The sequence below is a fragment of the Oryx dammah genome, unplaced genomic scaffold (genome assembly GCF_014754425.2).
Source record: "Oryx dammah isolate SB20612 unplaced genomic scaffold, SCBI_Odam_1.1 HiC_scaffold_17, whole genome shotgun sequence".
NCBI classification, from domain to species: Eukaryota; Metazoa; Chordata; class Mammalia; order Artiodactyla; family Bovidae; genus Oryx; species Oryx dammah.
This window is the reverse complement of record NW_024070201.1, coordinates 4,078,729-4,099,528: the sequence shown is the minus strand read 5'-3', so window position 1 is coordinate 4,099,528 and position 20,800 is coordinate 4,078,729. Positions and strand designations below refer to the sequence as shown.

At 38.7% G+C, this 20,800-nt stretch overlaps 1 protein-coding gene across 2 annotated transcripts in view; it reads right to left on the bottom strand.

Moving 5' to 3' along the window:
• The window catches only part of PDGFD (platelet derived growth factor D), a 274,384-nt gene that overhangs the window by 27,253 nt on the left and 226,331 nt on the right, over positions 1 to 20,800 (bottom strand). For both annotated transcript variants that reach the window (XM_040257846.1, XM_040257847.1), the window contains exons 4-5: positions 10,046 to 10,108; positions 2,891 to 3,089 (exon numbers count right to left, since the gene is read on the bottom strand). In XM_040257846.1, the coding sequence (XP_040113780.1) occupies positions 2,891 to 3,089; positions 10,046 to 10,108 (262 nt within the window). The remainder of the gene's footprint in view (positions 1 to 2,890; positions 3,090 to 10,045; positions 10,109 to 20,800) is intronic.

The window sequence follows — 20,800 nt, the reverse complement described above, 5'->3', positions numbered from 1 at the left end:
TCTGAGGACCCCTCTCAATCTCCTGAAGATGAAAGTCTCTCAGTTGTGTCCGACTCTTTGTGACCCCATGGACTATAGTTCATGGAACTCTCTAGGCCAGAGGGGATCTACTCAATCTCCTAGGAGCCATAAAATAATATCAATGCCCCAGGCTCGCCCTCAGAGTTTCTGAGTCCGTGTGACTGGGACAGCACTAGGCACCTGTATTTTGTTAAAGCTCCCCAGGTGACTTAACATTCAGCCACAGTTGAAACACTTAGGTCCTAGGATCTCACATTGCTTAGTCATATCTAACTCTTTGGACTGTAGCCTGCAAGGCTCCTCTGTCCATGGAATTCTCTAGGCAAGAATACTAGAATAAGTTGCCATTTGCTTCTCCAGAGAACCTTCCCAACTGAGGGATCAAACCAGGTCTGCATTGCAGGCAATTTTTTTTTTTTTTTTTTTTTTTTACCATCTGAGTCACCAGGAAAACCCCTTAGAGAAAATACAGAGATACAACAGCAATGCAGTAGTAGGACAAATAAATGCTGTAGCATCTCAAGTACTCCAAACTTGAGAAGTATGGAGTGGCAGGCTTCACAGAGAGAAAACAAGGGACAATAAATGCTCCATCAAGGAAGTGAACCAGTCATTTCAGAAATCTCAGTAACTACAACTGGCTAACATCTCTTGAGCAAGTACTATGTATCAGGTGCTTTGGAGAGAACCTCTAACAATTCCTGAAAGTAGGTATTATCGTACCCACATTGCCAGTGAGAAAACTGAGGCTCAGGAACAATCAATGATTAGCTGAAAATAACCACAAAACTTGTAAGTGGCAGGGTTAGGATTTGAACCAAGATGCCTTGCCTCTAACTCAACATAATATCTGGGGGAAAATAAATAATGGATTTAGGTGATGTTTTAAATTTTAGTATTTCATAAAAATAGGTGTCAAGTAGGGATGAATGTCAAATAGCTGTCATGGTTAAGATACTTGAAGACATAGTCAAGTTTTATCATTTCTTTGTCCAATGCCATTTTAATATTTTTTTTCTGGGGTTCTCAAAGCATCATGAATATTTTATTTTCTTTCAAGTTGACCTAGTAGAGATCCAAAGACAGCAATGCCTTATAAAAAAGCATTTTCTTTTTTGTGTTGGATACGAAGTGAGCGCTGAGGAAATTTGATTTGAGAGTGGCACTGTCTTGCATGTGACATCCTAGGTGGTGCTAGTGGTAAAGAACCTGCCTGCCAATGAAGGAGATGCAAGAGACCTGGGTTCGATCCCTGGGTCGGGAAGATCCCCTGGAGAGGGAAATGGCAACTCACTGCAGTATTCTTGCCTGGAGAATCCCATGGACAGAGGAGCCTGGTGGGCTACTGTCCGTAGCGTTGCAAAGAGTCAGACACGACTAAAGTGACTTAGCACTCACACAGGCATGCACCGTGTCTCCATAACATCAGGGCCACCAGTGACTCTGTTGTCCCCACTTAGCTGTGCAATTTAAGTATATAAGATTATGACCTAAGCCATAAGTAGCAGATTTAGGCAGGAGTTAACTAATTAGTCACTTCAGCCTACATATTCTAACAGATTGCCCTCACCAACACAAACACTATCTGTAAAAGGGCCCAGGTTCACAATTACTGAAAGTGCAAGTCACTCAGTCATGTCCCACTCTTTGCAACCCCATGGATTGTGGCTTGCTAGGCTCCTCTGTACATGGAATTTTCCAGGACAGAATACTGGAGTGGGTAGCCTTTCCCTCCTCCAGGGGATCTTCCCAACCCAGGGATGGAATCCAGGCCTCCCACGCTATAGGTGGATTCTTTACCATCTGAGCCACCAGGGAAGCCCAGGAATACTGGAGTGGGCAACCTATCCCTGTTCTTTAAAAGGACCCCTGTTACTACAAAGAAACAGGCTGTACTGTATTAAATATCTTTACATCTGTGATGCAAGTCAGCCTTATAAGACTTCCAAAGAAAATGTTAATAATAACAAATCTTAAATGAAGCAAGAATATAACAGACTAGAAATTATACTTTTATTCAATAAGAGGTAATTATAAATTATTTCTCTATTAATTTGAGTTAAACATTCAAATACACACTCACATCCTAAAATCATATTACCCAGATGCAGCATCCTATTTTTTAAGAGTTTAAGTACTATGGTTTTAACTCTTGATGTTTTAACTCTGCTGAATATTCTTTTCTCATCCCTTCACTGTGTTTTTCTGAACCTTCCAACTGAACATGTGCCCTCACACTTGTGCAAAATATCCCACATCTTTGTTTCTTTCTTGGGACCTTTCCATCCTATGAACTACCAAGGACGCCAAGCCTATGGTAGGACCTTATGGAATTTTTTGGAATGGACACTGAATGAGTAGAGTTGTAATCCTCCAGAGTTTTGACCACTGCTTTACCAGGAGCCTCTCCTGTGAACACTGAATGAGTCCTGGGCTAATAAAACATTCACATCCATCAGAGAGACACAGAGGACTGTTAGAGATGCACTGCCACTGGAGGCAAGAGACCGTGATTCTCCTTTCCTCTCTATTGCCATGCAGCCTTTGAAGAGTTATCCAGCTCCCCTGGCTTTGGTCACCTCTACTATTTATGGTGGGACTAAAAATACCTTGTTTGCCAAGAAGCACAAAGTGATCCGGCTGATTTTATAAGGTCTTTTCTAGCTCCAAACTTTGAATGACTCAAGTCTTTCTTAGTCCCATACAAACACCACAGTTTGGGCAAAACACAGAATATCATTTGAAAGTGTTATGAAAAGATATATAATAATCTGATTTAAGTGTATTAAAGATATTGCATTGCAAATTCTTACTTGTTACTATTATTAGCACTTGTATCTGCTCATGAAGAACCGTATCTGTTTCTTACCTTTTGACTTCCTGTCATGATACGATCTGCCTCGATAATGAGGGGTATCCAAATACAGATTTTCAAGATCTTCTTGCCATGATTCTGGGTTGAAGTGCTTGAGCAGCTCTTCCACAGTATCAAATTCTGCAATCGTTTTGTCCAGAGCATCAGCAGTGAGAGTGGGGTCCGTTACTGATGGAGAGTGATAGGATACCCCCTAAGAGTGACATACAGCTCAGTGTACTCAGAAAAAGTGCATTGCTATGAAATACAAGTCACACAACCTTATGGAAGGAACACAGACTTCCGATCATAAGACATCACGTATATAAATATCATGTTAAGCCCCTATGCCATAGTCTTGCCATATTCCTAAATAATTACTTGGTAAATCATAGTCATTTGCTTTACTGCAAATCAAAAACAGGAAGATCACAAAATACCCTGCATCTGAACTATAATCGTTAAAAATGATACCAGATAAATGGAAATATCAAAATAAGTCATTAAATTTCTTGGTTCAAAGACCCAAATCATCATATCCATATCAACAAATAATGGTAATAGGTAAATTATGAACTCCTTTCATCTTCTATGCAAACTCTGAGTAATCCATTTCATCTTCCTTGCTTAGCCTCAATGCCCCCTCTTTATAGCTCGCCTAGCACAACAGACGTTCTCTGAGTGGTTTAACTTTACTCTGGAAATATCTTGATAAAATTTGGTACTTTAAGCAGCTTATTATCAACAAGAAAAATATGCCATGAAACTGGCTCCCTTGACTGGAAGATTCACTTGGGTGTGTATGTGTGTAAATGCACTTTGTGTGTGTGTGTGTGTGTATGCATTTTAAGTGCTATAGCTGCTAGGGATCCCTGTTGCCATTAAAACATTCTCAGGAATACTCCTTAAATGGGGAATGCAACATCATAGAAAGTCTGGAAGGGATTATCCATTTTGTCATGGAATATATTCCCATATAAATTTCTAAGCACTTACTTCACTAACCCTTGTACAATCTAGAGGTAAATGAGCCATGAGCCAAACATCTCTGTAAAAATTCATGACCCATTAATAAGGGAATGGAAAGCATAGTCTCCAATGTTTTCTAAATGTCTTTAAAGAAACTGCTAAACAAACAATATCCCCCAAGGGCAAGTATCTCATATCTCTATAGGAAAATAAAAATTAATGAAAACTTACATTTCTGAAACTTAGCTGTATTCCTAAAGAGAAATAATATGCATATGCCTTATAGAGTCCCAGACAGCAAAGCCCACAATTATTTTCAGACTTTCAGGTGAATGCTTTTTAACAAATCAAGATCCAAAGATTCCCAAATGACACTTACTCTTGGGGAAAATTAAGAGGTTTTCAGTTTAGTTCAGTTGCTCAGTCATGTCTGACTCTTTGCAACCCCATGGACTGCAGCATGCCAGGCCTCCCTGTCCATCACCAACTTCAGGAGCTTACCCAAACTCAGGGCCATTGAGTTGGTGAGGCCATCCAACCATTTCATCTTTTGTGAACCCCGGCTCATCCGACCTTCAATCTTTCCCAGCATCAGGGTCTTTTCCAATCAGTCAGTTCTTCGCATCAGGTAGCCAACTATTTCAGCTTCACTCTCAGTCCTTCCAATGACTATTCAGGACTGATTTCCTTTAGGATAGACTGGTTGGATCTCCTTGCAGTCCAAGAGACTCTAAAGAGTCTTCTCCAACATCACAATTCAAAAGCATCAATTCTTCAGCGTTGATCTTTCTTTATAGCCTAACTCTCACACCCATACATGACTATTGGAAAAACTATAGCTTTGACTAGATGGATATTTGTTGACAAAGTAATGTCTCTGCTTTTTAATATGCTGTCTAGGTTTGTCATAGCTTTTCTTCCAAGGAGCAAGTGTCTTTTAATCTCATGGCTACAGTCATCATGTGCAGTGATTTTGGAGCCCCCCAAAATAAAGTCTGTCACTGTTTCCATTGTTTCCCCATCTATTTGCCATAAAGTGATGGGACTAGACATCATGATCTTAGTTTTCTGAATGTTGAGTTTTAAGCCAACTTTTTCACTCTCCTCTTTCATCAGGAGGCTCTTTAGTTCCTCTTCACTTTCTGCCATAAGGGTGGTGTCATCTGCATATCTGAGATTACTGATATTTCTCCTGGCAATCTTGATTCCAGCTTGTGCTTCATCCAGCCCAGCATTTCTCATGATGTACTCTGCATCTAAGTTAAATAAGGAGGGTGACAATATACAGCTTTGATATACTCCTTTCCCAATTTGAAACCAGGCTGCTGTTCCATGTCCAGCTCTAACTGTTGCTTCTTGGCCTCCATACAGATTTCTCAGGAGGCAGATAAGGTAGTGTGGTATTCCCATCTCTTTAAGAATTTTCCACAGTTTATTGTGATACACACAGTCAAAGGCTTTGGCACAGTCAATAAAGCAGAAGTAGATGTTACTTTGAAACTCTCTTGCTTTTTTGATGATCCAATGGATGTTGGCAATTTGATCTCTGGTTCCTCTGCCTTTTCTAAATCCATCCGGAACATTTGAAAATTCATGGTTTACATATTGCTGAAGCCTGGTTTGGAGAATTTTGAGCATTACTTTGCTAGCATGTGAGATGAGTGCAATTGTGCGGTAGTTTGAGCATTCTTTGGCCTTCCCTTTCTTTGGGATTGGGATAAAAACTGACCTCTTCCAGTTCTGTGGCCACTGTTGAGTTTCCCAAATTTGCTGGCATATTGAGTGCAGCACTTTCACAGCATCATCTTTCAGGATTTGAAAGAGCTCAACTGGAATTCCATCACCTCCACTAGCTTTGTTCATAGTGATGCTTCCTAAGGCCCACTTACTTCACATCCAGGATGTCTGGTTCTAGGTGAGGGATCACACCATCCTGATTATCTAGGTCATGAAGATCTTCTTTGCAATCTTCTATGTAATCTTGCCACTTCTTCTTAATATCTTCTGATTTTGTTAGGTTCATACTATTTCTGTCCTTTATTGTGCCCATCTTTGCATGAAATATTCCCTTCATATCTTTAATTTTCTTGAAGAGATCTCTAGTCTTTCCCATTCTATTGTTTTCCTCAATGTCTTTGCATTGTTCACTGAGAAAGGCTTTCTTATTTCTCCTTGCTATTCTTTGGAATTCTGCATTCAAGTGGGTATATCTTTCCTTTTCTCCTTTGCCTTTAGCTTCTCGTTGTTTCTCAGCTACTTGCAAGGCCTCCTCAGACAACTATGTTGCCTTTTTGCATTTCTTTTTCTTGGGGATGGTCTTGATCCCTGCCTCCTGTACAATGTCATAAACCTCTGTCCCTAGTTCTTCAGACAGTATGTCTATCAGATCGAATCCCTTGAATCTATTTGTCACTTCTACTTTATAATCATAAAGGATTTGACTTAGGTCATCCCTGAATGGTCTAGTGATCTTCCCTACTTTCTTTAATTTAAGTCTGAATTTGGCAATAAGGAATTCATGATCTGAGCCACAGTCAGCTCCTGGTCATGTTTTTGCTGACTGTATAGAGCTTCTGCATCTTTGGCTGCAAAGAATATTATCAATCTGATTTCAGTATTGACAATCTGGCAATGTCCATGTGTAGAGTCTTCTCTTGTGTTGTTGGAAATGGTGCTTGATATTATCAGTGAGTTCTCTTGGCAAAACTCTATTAGCCTTTGTCCTGCTTCATTTTTCACTCCAAGGTTAAATTTGTCTGTTAGTCCAGGTATCTCTTGACTACCTACATTTGCATTCCAGTCCCCCATAATGAAAAGGACATCTTTTTTGGGTGTTAGTTCTAGAAGGTCTTATAGGTCTTCATAGAACCATTCAATGTCAGTTTTTTCAGCATTACTGTTTGGGGCATAGACTTGAATTACTGTGATATTGAATGGTTTGCCTTGGAAACCAACAGAGGTCATTCTGTCATTTTTGAGATTGAATCCAAGTGCTGCATTTCAGACTCCTTTTGACTATGAGAGCTACTCCATTTCTTCTAAGGGATTCTTGCCCACAGTAGTAGATATAATGGTCATCTGAGTTAAATTCATCCATTCCAGTCCATTTTAGTTCACTGCTTCCTAAATGTTGATGTTCACTTTGTTCCTGTTTGACCACTTCCAATTTACCTTGATTCATGGACCTAACATTCCAGGTTCCTAAGTAATAGTTGTCCTATGCAATATTTCTATGCAATATTGTTAAGAGGTTTTATAAGAGCATCAGTTCAGTTCAGTCAGTTCAGTCACTCAGTCGTGTCTGACTCTTTGCAACCCTATGAATCACAGCACTCCAGGCCTCCTTGTCCATCACCAACTCCCGGAGTTCACTCAGATTCACGTCCATCGAGTCAGACCTACTATTGGTATAATTTGCTGTAATTCAAATACACCTGATATGGAAAGGGAGTAAGTGGCAGATGGGGTTTGGAGTGTAAAGTGAGAGATGTGAGATAGACTGGTGAAGGTACCAGTCCGGCTATTTAATCTAGGAATGTATTTGTGTTTGTGTTTGTCTATGTGTGTGCATGGCTCATAGAAACTGAACCCTGATTAAGGCACATTACTTCTCTCTTTCACAACCCTCTTGGTACACTATGCTTAAGGCAGCTACATTTATGATTCAGTAACACAAGTCCAAATTCCCACTCAACTTTGTATTGTCTGGATCTACAGTCTACTTGGCTCTTACTGGCCACATGTTTACAATTAGCTTTGTATCACAATAATGTGGTCTAAGATCCACAAAATCAAAATTAACTGGCCAAAGTTAGGTGCATGACCCCATATGAAAGCTTTGAAATTACATTTTTCCCTCTTTTTTGAGACAAAAGCAGGTACATCAATCAAGCCATTCAACCACAAGCAAAGCTAACTAAATGATTCTGGGGACCCCCTGGCAAGGAGCTTCCTGGGCTTCGTCTTAACAGTACCTAAGGTGTAGGGGGGTGTATTCAGATGTCTCTCCAAGAGAAAGCTGTGGAGGTGCTCTTAGTCCCTGAGGATGAGGAGGGGATCCAAGCTCTTCTAATATTAGTTTAAGAGCAAATACAAACTATAGGTACAATGTAGAAGAGAACTTATGTATGAGTTTTGCTGCTCTTTTCAAGTTTTGACTTGAAATACTAATGATGGTTGGGGATTCTCTGGTGGCTCAGATGGTAAAGAATCTGCAGTGGAGGAGACCTGAGTTTGATCCCTGGGTTGGGAAGATCCACTGGAGAAGAGAATGGCTACACGCTCCAGCATTGTTGCCTGGAGAATTCCATGGACAGAGGAGCCTGATGGGCTACAGTCCATGGGGCTGCAAAGAGTCAGACATGACTGAATGACTAACACACTAGTAATGGTTAAGAAAATATTTATGACTGACTAGGTGACCTAATCAACAATGGAGAACATTTTTGTTTTTGAGGCAATCATTTCAAACCTATTTTTTCAGGGAAATACTATTTGATTGTGCTTCTTTCAACGGCACTATAAATTTGATCTCATTCAGATTCTGTTATATGTTCATAAAAATCAAACTAAAAGCTAAGTGAATTACTTTAAAATGATAAAAATTTGTTTTAAAAAATGTTCTGAAAACTGTAAACCAGTCTCAACAGAAGCAAAGAATGGTTTACATATTGTAAAGTAAAAAAAAATAATAATAAATAAATGATAAATGGTTTTTAAAAAAAGAAGTTAATGAGAGACCCAAGGGCTTTTGCTCCTGATTCAGAAGGTTCTTGAAAATCAGAATGCTGAGAAAAGAAGCGAGGTCTCCCTCACCTTCCAAGAGGACTCAGCAGAACCTGGACTTAGAACTCAATCTAGAAGAGTTTCCAGTGGATTCAGACATAAGGCTGAGCTTGCACAAATGCACCAAATGGATGGGACAATCCTTCTGTTTCAGAGGACCTGGGCTATCCTGAATTAGAGGGGGGCTTCAAGCTTATTAATTTCTGCCCTTGGGGCAAGGACTGATGAGACAACCTTGAGCGATCACACATAAGATACTTGAACAGCCAGAGGATCTCTTGACAGAACAGAACTCTTGGTCCTGGTGGAAAAGCTGCCACTGGCATGTACCTTAAATTGTCAGTCAGCCGCTAACTGCCCATACCTCCTGCCTAGCCTCTTAGCTCCCCAGTACCCTAGCATTATTTGAATTGTCTCCTACCTGACAATAATTGCCTATACCCAGCTAATTTCAGAGCATGCATTGCCAACCGTCAGAGATGAACAAAGTTTCTGTAAAATCACCATTAGAGGCCTCACTAATCTCCATCAGATCATATTCTAGTCCAGCAGCCACACTTGGTGAATTAAAGAGTCACAGAGTCTATAGATGAGGAAATCCTGGCATCTCAGGATATTTTTTAAAACTCCCCCCAAGAACAAAAGATAGACTATCTCTTCAGGGGGAAAAAAATAGTCAACGTTGACTCAGCCACACTAACACACTTTAGAACCATAGCCAAGTTTTCTCCATACTCTTAATCTTATAAAGAACAACAGCATTTATCATATTTTAGTTTATTGCTACACAAGTGCTACCCACAGGATTGGTGAAAACAAAACCTGCTCTTTCTGTACAAAGTAGATAAGTAGACAGAATACTGAGAAATGACTAAATTTGGAGGAAAATAAATGGAGCACAAACCATTTTAAGTTTCAGGGTGAGTTATGTTTTATTTCTAAGACACACAGAACACAAGTCTGGCTTGCACTTAAGTTTTATCTTGTGATTAACACTGGGGCTTTTTCACATATGAAAAGACCATTGAAAATGCAAAGGTTAACAGCTTCCCCTGGAATATTCAAAAAGCTATTTCAAAATTCCCCACTTGAGCTTGGGCCTTGGACCTGTTTCATATATTTTATATGGCTGGATAGTCTTTTAGTTGGAATGTTCTGCTTTGAAATTCATAAATACTTAAGTCATTGTCCCCTGTGTTCCTACAATGGGTACTGACATTTCCTGGAAACCTTTCTGAAAGAGAAGGCAAAAGGGCATTGCATATAGCCTAAAAGAAATGGAAGAACACATCATGCTTGAGATCTGGCTTTGGATCAAGCCATAGATCCTTTATGAAGCTGAAGTCATCCCAGGATTGACCTTAGCTACTACTCCATCAGTTGTTTTTGCAGGCAACAAAAAAATAAATTACTTACTGAGATAGAGCTTGTGACTGACTCCCAGTTGGTCTCTGAGGCTGCTGCAGGTTGGAAATCTTCCTAGAAGGCAAAGAAACATCCATGAGAGTCAGGCAAATCCCTGTTCAACTCATTACATGCACCATTTCATCTCAGCCATCTGAATCTGCTTCCAACTATGTGACAACGGGAATACAGGCTACACGCCTGCTGAACAGATCACCATCTGCCTTAAGCACCTCTCCTCAAGAGCCCTTGTCATTCAGGACATGGACAATTGCATTCACATATTCTTATAAACACTGGTGAAATGAAAAAAATGTGAGGACAGGAGTTCAGATTTTAACTCAGTCATCCATTGGCCACGTGGCCTCTCCTCTCCAATCCTTCTCTTCCTCTCTGCAAAAGGAATGTGCTTTTACATTGTGACGTGCCATGCTACGCTCAGTCATGTCTGACTCTTTGTGACCCCGTGGACTGTAACCCACCAGGCTCCTCTGTCCATGGGGATTCTCCAGCAAGAGTACTAGAGTGGGTTGCCATTTCCTCCTCCAGGGGATCTTCCTAACCCAGGGATCAAGCTCACACCTCCTGCACTGGCAGGTGTATTCTTTACCACTGAGCCCTGTAAAAGGCTGACATAGGATGCTTAAATTACAGGGCCATTTTGAGGATTGACTGCATTAATTATGTAATTATAACTAGAACCTAATAAAGATTAATAATAATTATTATCAGTGTTAATGTTTACTTGGTTTGAACTACGTTCTGTAATACATTCATTTCTGCCAAGCTAGTCTATGATAGTCTGTGACCTTTTAAAGATAAATTAACTGACAAAATGCTATTCCTGACTCTATCAAGAAATGTCAGGAAGACTGGCAGGAGGAAGGAAATGGTTGTGGGAGTGACAAAGCACTACCCACTCAAGGAAAGAAAGTGAAGAGAAGACTCAAAGTCTTAAAGGGTTTGTGACCTCAGAGAAAGAAACTTTTCTTATAAGGCAAAGTTCTTTCTGATTTTCTGTTAATTATTCCAGGACACATAAATTTTAAAAACATAATAGGAAAGAAAGCTGACTCTATCATTTTCACAAGTCACACATTATTTCTTGACACTGTTAAAATAAATCACTTTGGTTAATTTCTTCTAGCCTGATCAGAGAGTAGGAGGTATTTTAAGATGATGCTGAGAAAAATTCAGCCACTCAAATTTGACAGCTTATTCACCCAAGTATGCTTACTGAATGAGAGCTAAGAATCATGTCTAAATTTCATTAACATTTTGAAGAGCTGGAAGTGTATTTGTTAACTGCTGATGATAAAATTGGTTTATATATAAATGCCTACATATAAGAAACTTTAGTTGTTTTCCAGAGGGAACTAAGGGAAATGTGGGGTACAGGAATGAACATTCATTAAAAACTGGCTGGGCATCATTATTCTAATCTCAATCTCAAGGAAGAGAGGGAAAAGAAAAGTCTTGAACTCTGCAAGACAGAATGTACATGGAAAGAACACTGATATCTCATGAAAGGATGAGTGCAAACAAACAAAGGTAAACATTTATATGAGTCTTCATAAACTGGTAAGTCAAAATAAGCAAGAAAGCCAATGGCTTCTCCCTGTCTTGGAGATGCTATTAGTGTGAGAATATATTTCAGATTAAAAAATGGGACATGAGCAATTCTCAGATCAGAGAATTTTCATTTTTACTCACTCATGATATAATCATCTAATGTGATATATTTTAAGCTGAGCATAGAATCACAAGGAAATAAGAAACTATAATTCCTCTCAAGGAGTTCAAAATGTAGACAAAAAAATAGGTGAACAGACTCAGGCAGGTGCTCTGATATTACTCAAGATACCACAGGTGGTGAGAAATTCTTCTTGCCTAGGAAGTGGGCTTAGGAAAATTTTGCATAAGAAGGTAACTCGAACTGAGTATTGTAGACTCAGATAAGCAGACAAGTAAGCAGATGGCTATTGCTAGAATGGTATAGTAGACAATCAAAGAGAGAGTAACCTAAACAATATGAGGAGAGCATACAGAAAAAGGAGCAAGTTGATGGGGAATGTTAATGAATCAGGCATATTGGACATAAAGTATTTGTAGTACTGATATAACATCCAGGTAGACATGTTCAGGAAGCCATTTATTATATGAGAATAAACCTCATGAACTTGAGATATAAAATAAATCCTGAACTTGAGGTATAAAACTGGGAAATTATCAGTGTAAAAATGGCTGACATATATAGCATTGTGTAATTAACAAAATAAGCATTGGATTGTGTCAACGGCATATGGGAATCAGAAGAGGAACCATCTTAAAATTTTGGAAGTGGAAAGAACTCTTAGGATTATCTAAAATGCTAAAAGGATATGAAGGATAATCTCTTTATTTTAATTACAATATTAGAAGACCAATTCTCAGAGAGACAGTATGCTCTATATTACACAGCCATCTTCCGGAAATAACTGGACCATCAGAGCCCATTCCTCTGTAAAAAACTGTGTGGTGATTTTTCACATCATTGCAGCTAGCATGGGTAATTGTATGTCTGGGGGAGGAAAATGGAACAGAGTCCAAAAGGAGAGTCTTCAATTGGAGGTTCTATACAGTGGCTCTAGTGGTAAAGAATCTGCCTGACAATACAGGAGACACAAGAGATGTGGGTTCGATCCCTGGGTCAGGAAGAGCCCCTGGAGTAGGAAATGGTAACCTACCCCAGTATTCCTGGCTGGAAAATTCCATGGGCAGAGGAACCTGCTGGGCTACAGTCCATGGGGCCACAAAGAGTTGGACATGACCAAACACACACACACACACACACACACACACACACACACAGAGGTTCTATAAGCAGAGTAAGATAGGAATTTAATTTCATTCTTTTGCATTTAAATATCTAGTTTTCCCAGCATTATTTATTGAAGACTATCTTCTTCACTATATGGGCTACAGAATTCCAGTCAGAAATTTTAACAGGAACAAATGATAAAGGACTTCATTAAGATCTATTTCTGCTTTATTGACTATGCCAAACCCTTTGACTGTGTGGATCACAATAAATTGTGGAAAATTCTGAAAGAGATGGGAATACCAGATCTGCCTGACCTGCCTCTTGAGAAATCTGTATGCAGGTCAGGAAGCAACAGTTAGAACTGGACATGGAACAACAGACTGGTTCCAAATAGGAAAAGGAGTACAACAAGGCTGTATATTGTCACCCTGCTAATTTAACTTCTATGCAGAGTACAGCATGAGGAATGCTGGACTGGAAGAAACACAAGCTGGAATCAAGATTGCTGGGAGAAATATCAATAACCTCAGATATGCAGATGACACCACTCTTATGGCAGAAAGTGAAGAGGAACTAAAAAGCCTCTTGGTGAAAGTGAAAGAGGAGAGTGAAAAAATTGGCTTAAAGCTCAACATTCAGAAAACAAAGATTATGGCATCCAGTCCCATCACTTCATGGGAAATAGATGGGGAAACAGTGGAAACAGTGTCAGACTTTATTTTGGGAGGCTCCAAAATCACTGCAGATGGTGACCGCAGCCATGAAATTAAAAGACACTTACTCCCTGGAAGAAAAGTTATGACCAACCTAGATAGTATATTCAAAAGCAGAGACATTACTTTGCCGACTAAGGTCCGTCTAGTCAAGGCTATGGTTTTTCCAGTGGTCATGTATGGATATGAGAGTTGGATTGTGAAGAAGGCTGAGCGCCGAAGAATTGATGCTTTTGAACTGTGGTGTTGGAGAAGACTCTTGAGAGTCCCTTGGACTGCAAGGAGATCCAGCCAGTCCATTCTGAAGGAGATCAGCCCTGGGATTTCTTTGGAAGGAATGATGCTAAAGCTGAAACTCCAGTACTTTGGCCACCTCATGTGAAGAGTTGACTCATTGGAAAAGACTCTGCTGCTCGGAGGGATTGGGGGCAGGAGGAGAAGGGGACGACAGAGGATGAGATGGCTGGATGGCATCACTGACTCGATGGACATGAGTCTGAGTGAACTCCAGGAGTTGGTGATGGACAGGGAGGCCTGGCGTGCTGCAATTCATGGGGTCACAAAGAGTCCGACACGACTGAGCGAGTGAACTGAATTGAACTGAAGACCTATATAAAATGTATCAACAAATTTATCTTTTAGCAATATGAATATTAGACATGTAAAAGAAACCAACTTTCTTTTACATTATTTCAAAAGTATGCCATTATTTATAAATGGCATTTGGGAGAATGGATACGTGTATGTGTATGGCTGAGTCCCTTTGCTGTTCACCTGGAATACCACATCATTGTTAAATGGCTGTGTGCTTAGTTGCTTAGTTGTGTCCAACTCTTTGAGACCCCATGGAATGTAGCCCACCAGGCTCCTCTGTCCTTGGGGATTCTCCAGCAAGAATACTGGAGTGGGTGGCCATGCCCTCCTCCAGGGGATCTTGCAACCCAGGGGTCGAACCCAGGTCTTCCGCATTGCAGATGGATTTTTTTTAACCATCTGAGCCACCAGGGAAACCCTGTTAATTGTCTATACCCCAATACAAAATGCTTCTGGTATTAAAATAAGAAGAATGACATTTAAAATGACCTTATAAAAGGGAATGACATCCCTTATAAAAATAAAATACAGAACCTCCAAATTTTAGCCCTGAAAAGAGAATCTTGGCATGGGAAAGAATATGGCAATTTTACTCTCTAAGTCTATACTCCTAGGATAATTCTCATTTCTTCCATCATAATCTCCCAAATCCAAGATACCAGTAAATCTCCCAACTTCCTGTTAACTTTCTCCATGCTTCTTTCTTCTTCCTAAGAGTCTGCATTACACAAGGCAGCTGGAATTATCTTTTTTTCCAGCTTAACTGAGAAATAGTTGACAAAAAATGCTGTATAATTTAAAGTATATAATGTGATAATTTGATATGTATATATTGTGAAATAATTACCACAGTAAGGTTAACACATCCATCATTCACATAATTACAAGTGTGTGTGTGTGTGTGTGTGTGTGTGTGTGTGTGAAAGAGAGTGTGGTGAGAATATTTAAGATATTCTCTTAGCAACTTTCAAGTACATAATACAGCACTCATCAGGCTGTGTATTAGTTCCCCAGAACCTACTAATCTTATTACTAGAAGTGTGTTATCAATATCTCACATTTTCCTCAATTCTTCTGCCTCCAGCAACCACCATTCTACTTTGTTTCTGCATAAATTCTGTTTGTTTTTTGTCTAAATGATTCCACATATAAGTGAGATCATATAGGTTTTGTTGTTTTTCTGTCTGATTACTTAGTTCACACAGGAAAATGTCCTCAAGGTTCATCCATGTTGTCAGAAATGCAGGATTTCCTTCTTTATTGTGATTGAAAAAATGCATAATATAATGTAAAATATATATCATATTTTCTTTATTCGTTCATCTATCAATGGACACTTACGTTGCTTCCATATCTTGGCTCTTGTGAACAATGCAATGACTGTGGGAGTGCAGATATTTCTTCTTTATAGAGATTTCATTTACTTTGGATGTATATCCAGAAGTGGGATTCCTGGATCATATGGTAGTTCTATTTTTTAATTTTCAGGAACTTCCGTATTGTTTTCCATACTGGCTGCACAAATTTACGTTCCCATCAAAAGTGCATGAGGGCTTTCTTTTTTCCACATCCTCAATGACAGTTGTTACCTTTTATCTTTTTAATTATAGCCATTCTACCAGGTGGCAGACAATATCTCACCATGGTTTTGATTTTCATTTTTCTGATGACTAGTGATAATAAGCATCTTTTCATGTACCTATTGACCATTTATATCCCTTTGGAAAAAAGTTTACTCAGGTCCCATTCTCATTTTAAATCAGATTATTTGATTATTATTATTTTTCTTTTCTTTTTTGCTATTGAGTTGTATGAGTTGTTTATATATTTTTTATATTAACTGCTTATCAGACACGTAGTTAGGCAAATATTTTCTTCCATTCTGCAGGCTGCCTTTTCATTCTGTTGGCTGTTTCTTTTGCTGGGTAGAATCTTTTTATTTTGATACAGTCTAACTGCTTATTTTTATAATGCCTTTGTTTTTGGTGTCATATTAAAAAAAATCACTGCTAACACCAATGCAGGAGCATTTTCCCTATGTTTTCTTCTAGGAGTTTTATACTTTCAGATCTTACATTTAAGTATTTAATCTATTTTTAGTTAGTTTTTGTGAGTAGTATAATAGGGGTCTAATTTCATTGTTTTGCATTTAAGTGTCTAGTTTTCCCAATACCATTTATTGAAAATACTATCTCTCTTGTATTGAGTATTCTTGATTCCACTGTCAAATATTGATTTCTTTGTTCTCAATTCTATTTCATTGATATCTTTTTAAACTCTAAATCAAGTCACTCTGTTTTCTGTTTAAGAAAGAAGCAACAGCTTTCCATTGCACTCAGAGAATCTGGTTTCATAAAAGCTGACCACTGCTTACCACAGCTCTTGGTGTCTTCTCTGATTTGATGTTCTACAGTTCTCACCACTCCTCCTCCCCTCCTACACTGGCCTTCTCACAGTCTTTCAAATAACACCTCCAAGCTGCTTCTCCCCTTGAATTTAAATTTGTTGTTGGCTGGGATGCTCTTTCTCCAAGTCTTAGTTCTCTGTTCAAGTATCAAATATTTGGAGAACCTGTTCTGAACACTATTTAAAATACTTCCACTCTTGGTTGCTCTGTTCACTTATCTTGCTTAATTTTCTTCAAAGCATTTAGGATGATCAGAAGTGATTTTATATTTATTTATTGCTGATTATCTTTTTTCCTCAAGTAGACAGTATGCTACCGAATGACAGGGACCTTGTCGATTGCTCTCTTCTCTATCCCAAGTTCATAGCTAGTTTTGGTACACACTCCAATCTCTCTGGTCTCTAGTGTATATTCAGGAAAGATGTTCAGCTGCTACCTAACCCTCCCCCTCTCCCAGTATAGGTAAGGAAGACAGACAGTTCTTAAGATGGTTCGACTGTATGATGTTGCAAAAGTGATACACATTCAGGAAAAAAAAAACCAAAACACTGCACTTTAAATTTTGAATTTTGATCTTTTCTCTAGCTAGCAATGTGTGGTAGGATACTTTCTCCCAGTCATGTACAGGATCATGAGGGTAAACAACTGATACACCACAACCATTCTGGATCCGTACAGTTATTCTGTTTTTCACTTTCAGTATTCAATAAATTTCATGAGATAGTAAACACTTTATTATTAGAGAATAGGCTTGATATTAGGTGATTTTGCTCAAGCATAAGTTTATGTGTGTTCTGGAACATGTTTAAGGCAGGCTAGGTTAAGCTATGATGTTTGGTAGATGAGATGTATTAAATACATTTTCAATATAATATTTTCAATAGGTTTATTGGGATGTAATCTTGTCATAAGCTGAGGAAGTTCTATAGTTTAATAGTCAAGGTCCTTTCTGAACAGTTGGTGCCTGTGTCATTCTATTTGCTCAGTTCAGTTCAGTCATGTCTGACTCTTTGTGACCCCATGGGCTGCAGCACACAGGCCTTCCTGTCCATCACCAACTCCCGGAGTTTACTCAAACTCATGTCCCTTGAGTTGGTGATGACACCCAACCATCTCATCCTCTGTAAGCCCCTTCTCCTCCTGCCTTTAATCTTTCCCACTTCGAGGTCTTTTCCAAGGAGTCAGTTCTTCACATCAGGTGGCCAAAGTATTGGCGTTTCAGCTAGAGCATCAGTCCTTCCAATGAATATCCAGGACTGATTTCCTTTAGGATTGCGTGGCTTTGATCTCCTTGCTGTCCAAAGGACTCTCAAGCGTCTTCTCCAACACCACAGTTCAAAAGCATCAATTCTTTGGCGCTCAGCTTTCTTTATAGTCCAACTTTCACATCCATACACGACTACTGGGAAAACCATAGCTTTGACTAGATGGACCTTTGTCGGCAAAGTAACGTCTCTGCTTTTTAATATGCTGTCTAGGTTGGTCATAACTTATCTTCCAAGGAGCAAGTGTCTTACATGTTTTTAATATCATCCTGGGGAGACAGCTAGTTTTCCAAACTGCAGGCTAATTAAAGACAAACTCCTTTTTTTATGGGTGTTCTCAGCAGAGCAGTGCCCTTAGCATTACTTTAAGAAATGCTAAAACAGGACAGTGACCAATCATTGAAAATGAATTAAAACAGTCCAGCTTACAAAAACACATTTCTGTTCTTTGTTCCAGCAAAGTCAGATAAGTGCTTTAAAAGCCATGTCCTATTCATCTAGGGAGAGAGAACTGTTCCAAGAAGTTAGGACAAACTTAGTCCTTGATTTCTTTAGTGCACGCTCCTGAAAGGTGGTATGTTCCATCCTAGAAGAAAGAAGCTGATATTTTGGCTTTGTTATTCCGTTAGTCCATGTAGGAATCTCAGGTTCTGTGGGTACCTTATTGAGGTCATCTAGAAGTCTAGTGCCCTCACTTGAGAGATAAGAAAACTGATGCTCAAAGAGAGAAGGAACTGGCCATCACTCCAAATCGAGTATTACTGAAGTCAGGACTAGAACCCAAGAAGCTACTCTATCTCTTAGCCACATTTTTTTTTTTCCAATTCACCAAATAATGACATGTATCATTCTGTTATTATAGGCATTTTAATCTACACTGTCTTAATCTAATGATAATTAATTTATGTCATTAAAATTATAACAAATTACTCTCAGTTCATGTCCTCACATTAAAATAGTTCCTAATTATATTTTGGCAGTGAAACTCATTATTTGGCATTTTGAAATGAAACTCCCTCACTCTCTGCATTATACTGTTTGGAGTAATTCTAATAACATAGATATGATTCTCAGATGTTCACTTTTCAAACAGCTTAGTATGTAAGGTTTGGTTTGGATGAGAAAAGCATTACAGCCAAGAATGGTGGAAAGGTATATGAAAGTAAAATCTTAAAGTACCGCATAAAAGGCAGGTAGATATCTATATAGTTGTAGTGTGGAAGAGTTGTTTCTAAGCATGAATGCTAAAGTCAGAAAATGTAAAACCTGATACACCTCACATACACAAATCATTGTATAAATCCCCCAAATACCAAAGACAGAATGGAAAGCATACTGACAACTAGCAAATATACCAGCAGCAGATTCAACAGATAAAAAGTTAATATCCTTAAAATAAACTCATAAATCAAAAGGTTAAAAAACAGCATGTTCTATATATTACAGTTTGCTAGAAACCTGTACAGATTATCTGCACCAGGACAGAAGCAGCAGTGGGGAAGAAAACGTGGATTGGAGGGTCGGTGCCTCTATTTACCTGGACTGACGGTATCATCTGTGTATCCCCTCGTGGAAAATAAAAGCCTGTTTTATAGAAATGTTTCTCACAAATTACTAAATACAGAATTGTTCAAAGATGAAACAATAAAGGCTGTTCTAGAATGATCATATTTGGTTGCACCTAAAACATGGCTGATGCAACATAAACGTCGATGTTTTTAAAAACAGTCACAGAAATATGTAGGGTTTTTTTTTTCAAGCAGTACCATTTTATTTTATCTCATTTTTTGGTTGTTTTTTCTTTTTTATTCATTATTTCCCTTTCTATTATGTTTTATTACAGGATATTGAATATAGCACCCTATGCTATACAATAGGACCTTATTGTTTCTCAGAAACAGGCAGTGTTTAAAAACAGCCACAGAAATATGAAATCAGTTCAGGGTCAGACAGGCATTTTTCTGGCTCTATTTGCAGACAGTTTACGTAGGCTGAAAGCAAATACAGCTGGGGACAAAATAACATTATAAGTAATGAATAGTTTCAATATTAATCCCCTATATTTAATGACTGCAATATGAATGGAAATTTCCATTTTCAGAAAAGATATCTCCAGATAACCCTTACTTGCCATCAGTCACCTTGAGCTCATCCCACAGGGCAGGTGGTGTATCAGAAACTAGTAAGTAAATAATCTACTAGTTCCTCTACCAAGGCAAGGCTGCACACATTTATTCATTGAATGCCTACATTGGATATGCAAAAGAATCCTTCTCCTGTTCCTTTACAGTGGAGCTAGGACACTTGTCTTCTGAATCTGGTTGCTACGACAGTGTTCCAAACATTTGGGATAATTATTTGTACCACCTGTTTCTGGAACTCTCGGAGGATGGCTGTTCATTTTTATCCTAGGTGACTATGCTGTACGTGAGCAGATGAGCCATGAGCTGTTCATTGCTCAGAGGTTGTACTCCACCATCTCTTAAAATATATGCTGTTATGTGGGGTTTTTAAAAAGCATTCAACCAAAACAACCTGTAATCTACCAAGGATGATTTATTTTAGAAAAGCTTTAAAAGACATTTCCCTAATTAAAAATAAATGTTTCTTCTGTTTGCTGTTTTATATTCACTCCACACAAGCAAAAAATAAAGAAATATCTCTCTTTGCTTTTTGACTGAACTAATGCTTAAAGGTGTTTCTTTTTTTTTTTTTTTTTTTAAATTTATTTATTTATTTTTAATTTTTACTTTACAATTCTGTATTGGTTTTGGCATAGATTGACATGAATCCACCACTGGAAAAGAAACACAGAGGGATTTGACATGATTCAGAAAACCATAATGAGAAAACACACTTCAGTGTATTCTTCATTTCATGACACTCTGCTCAGCTCATGATCCGCTGCTGCTGCTGCTAAGTCGCTTCAGTCGTGTCCGACTCTATGCGACCCCATAGACGGCAGCCCACCAGGCTCCCCGGTCC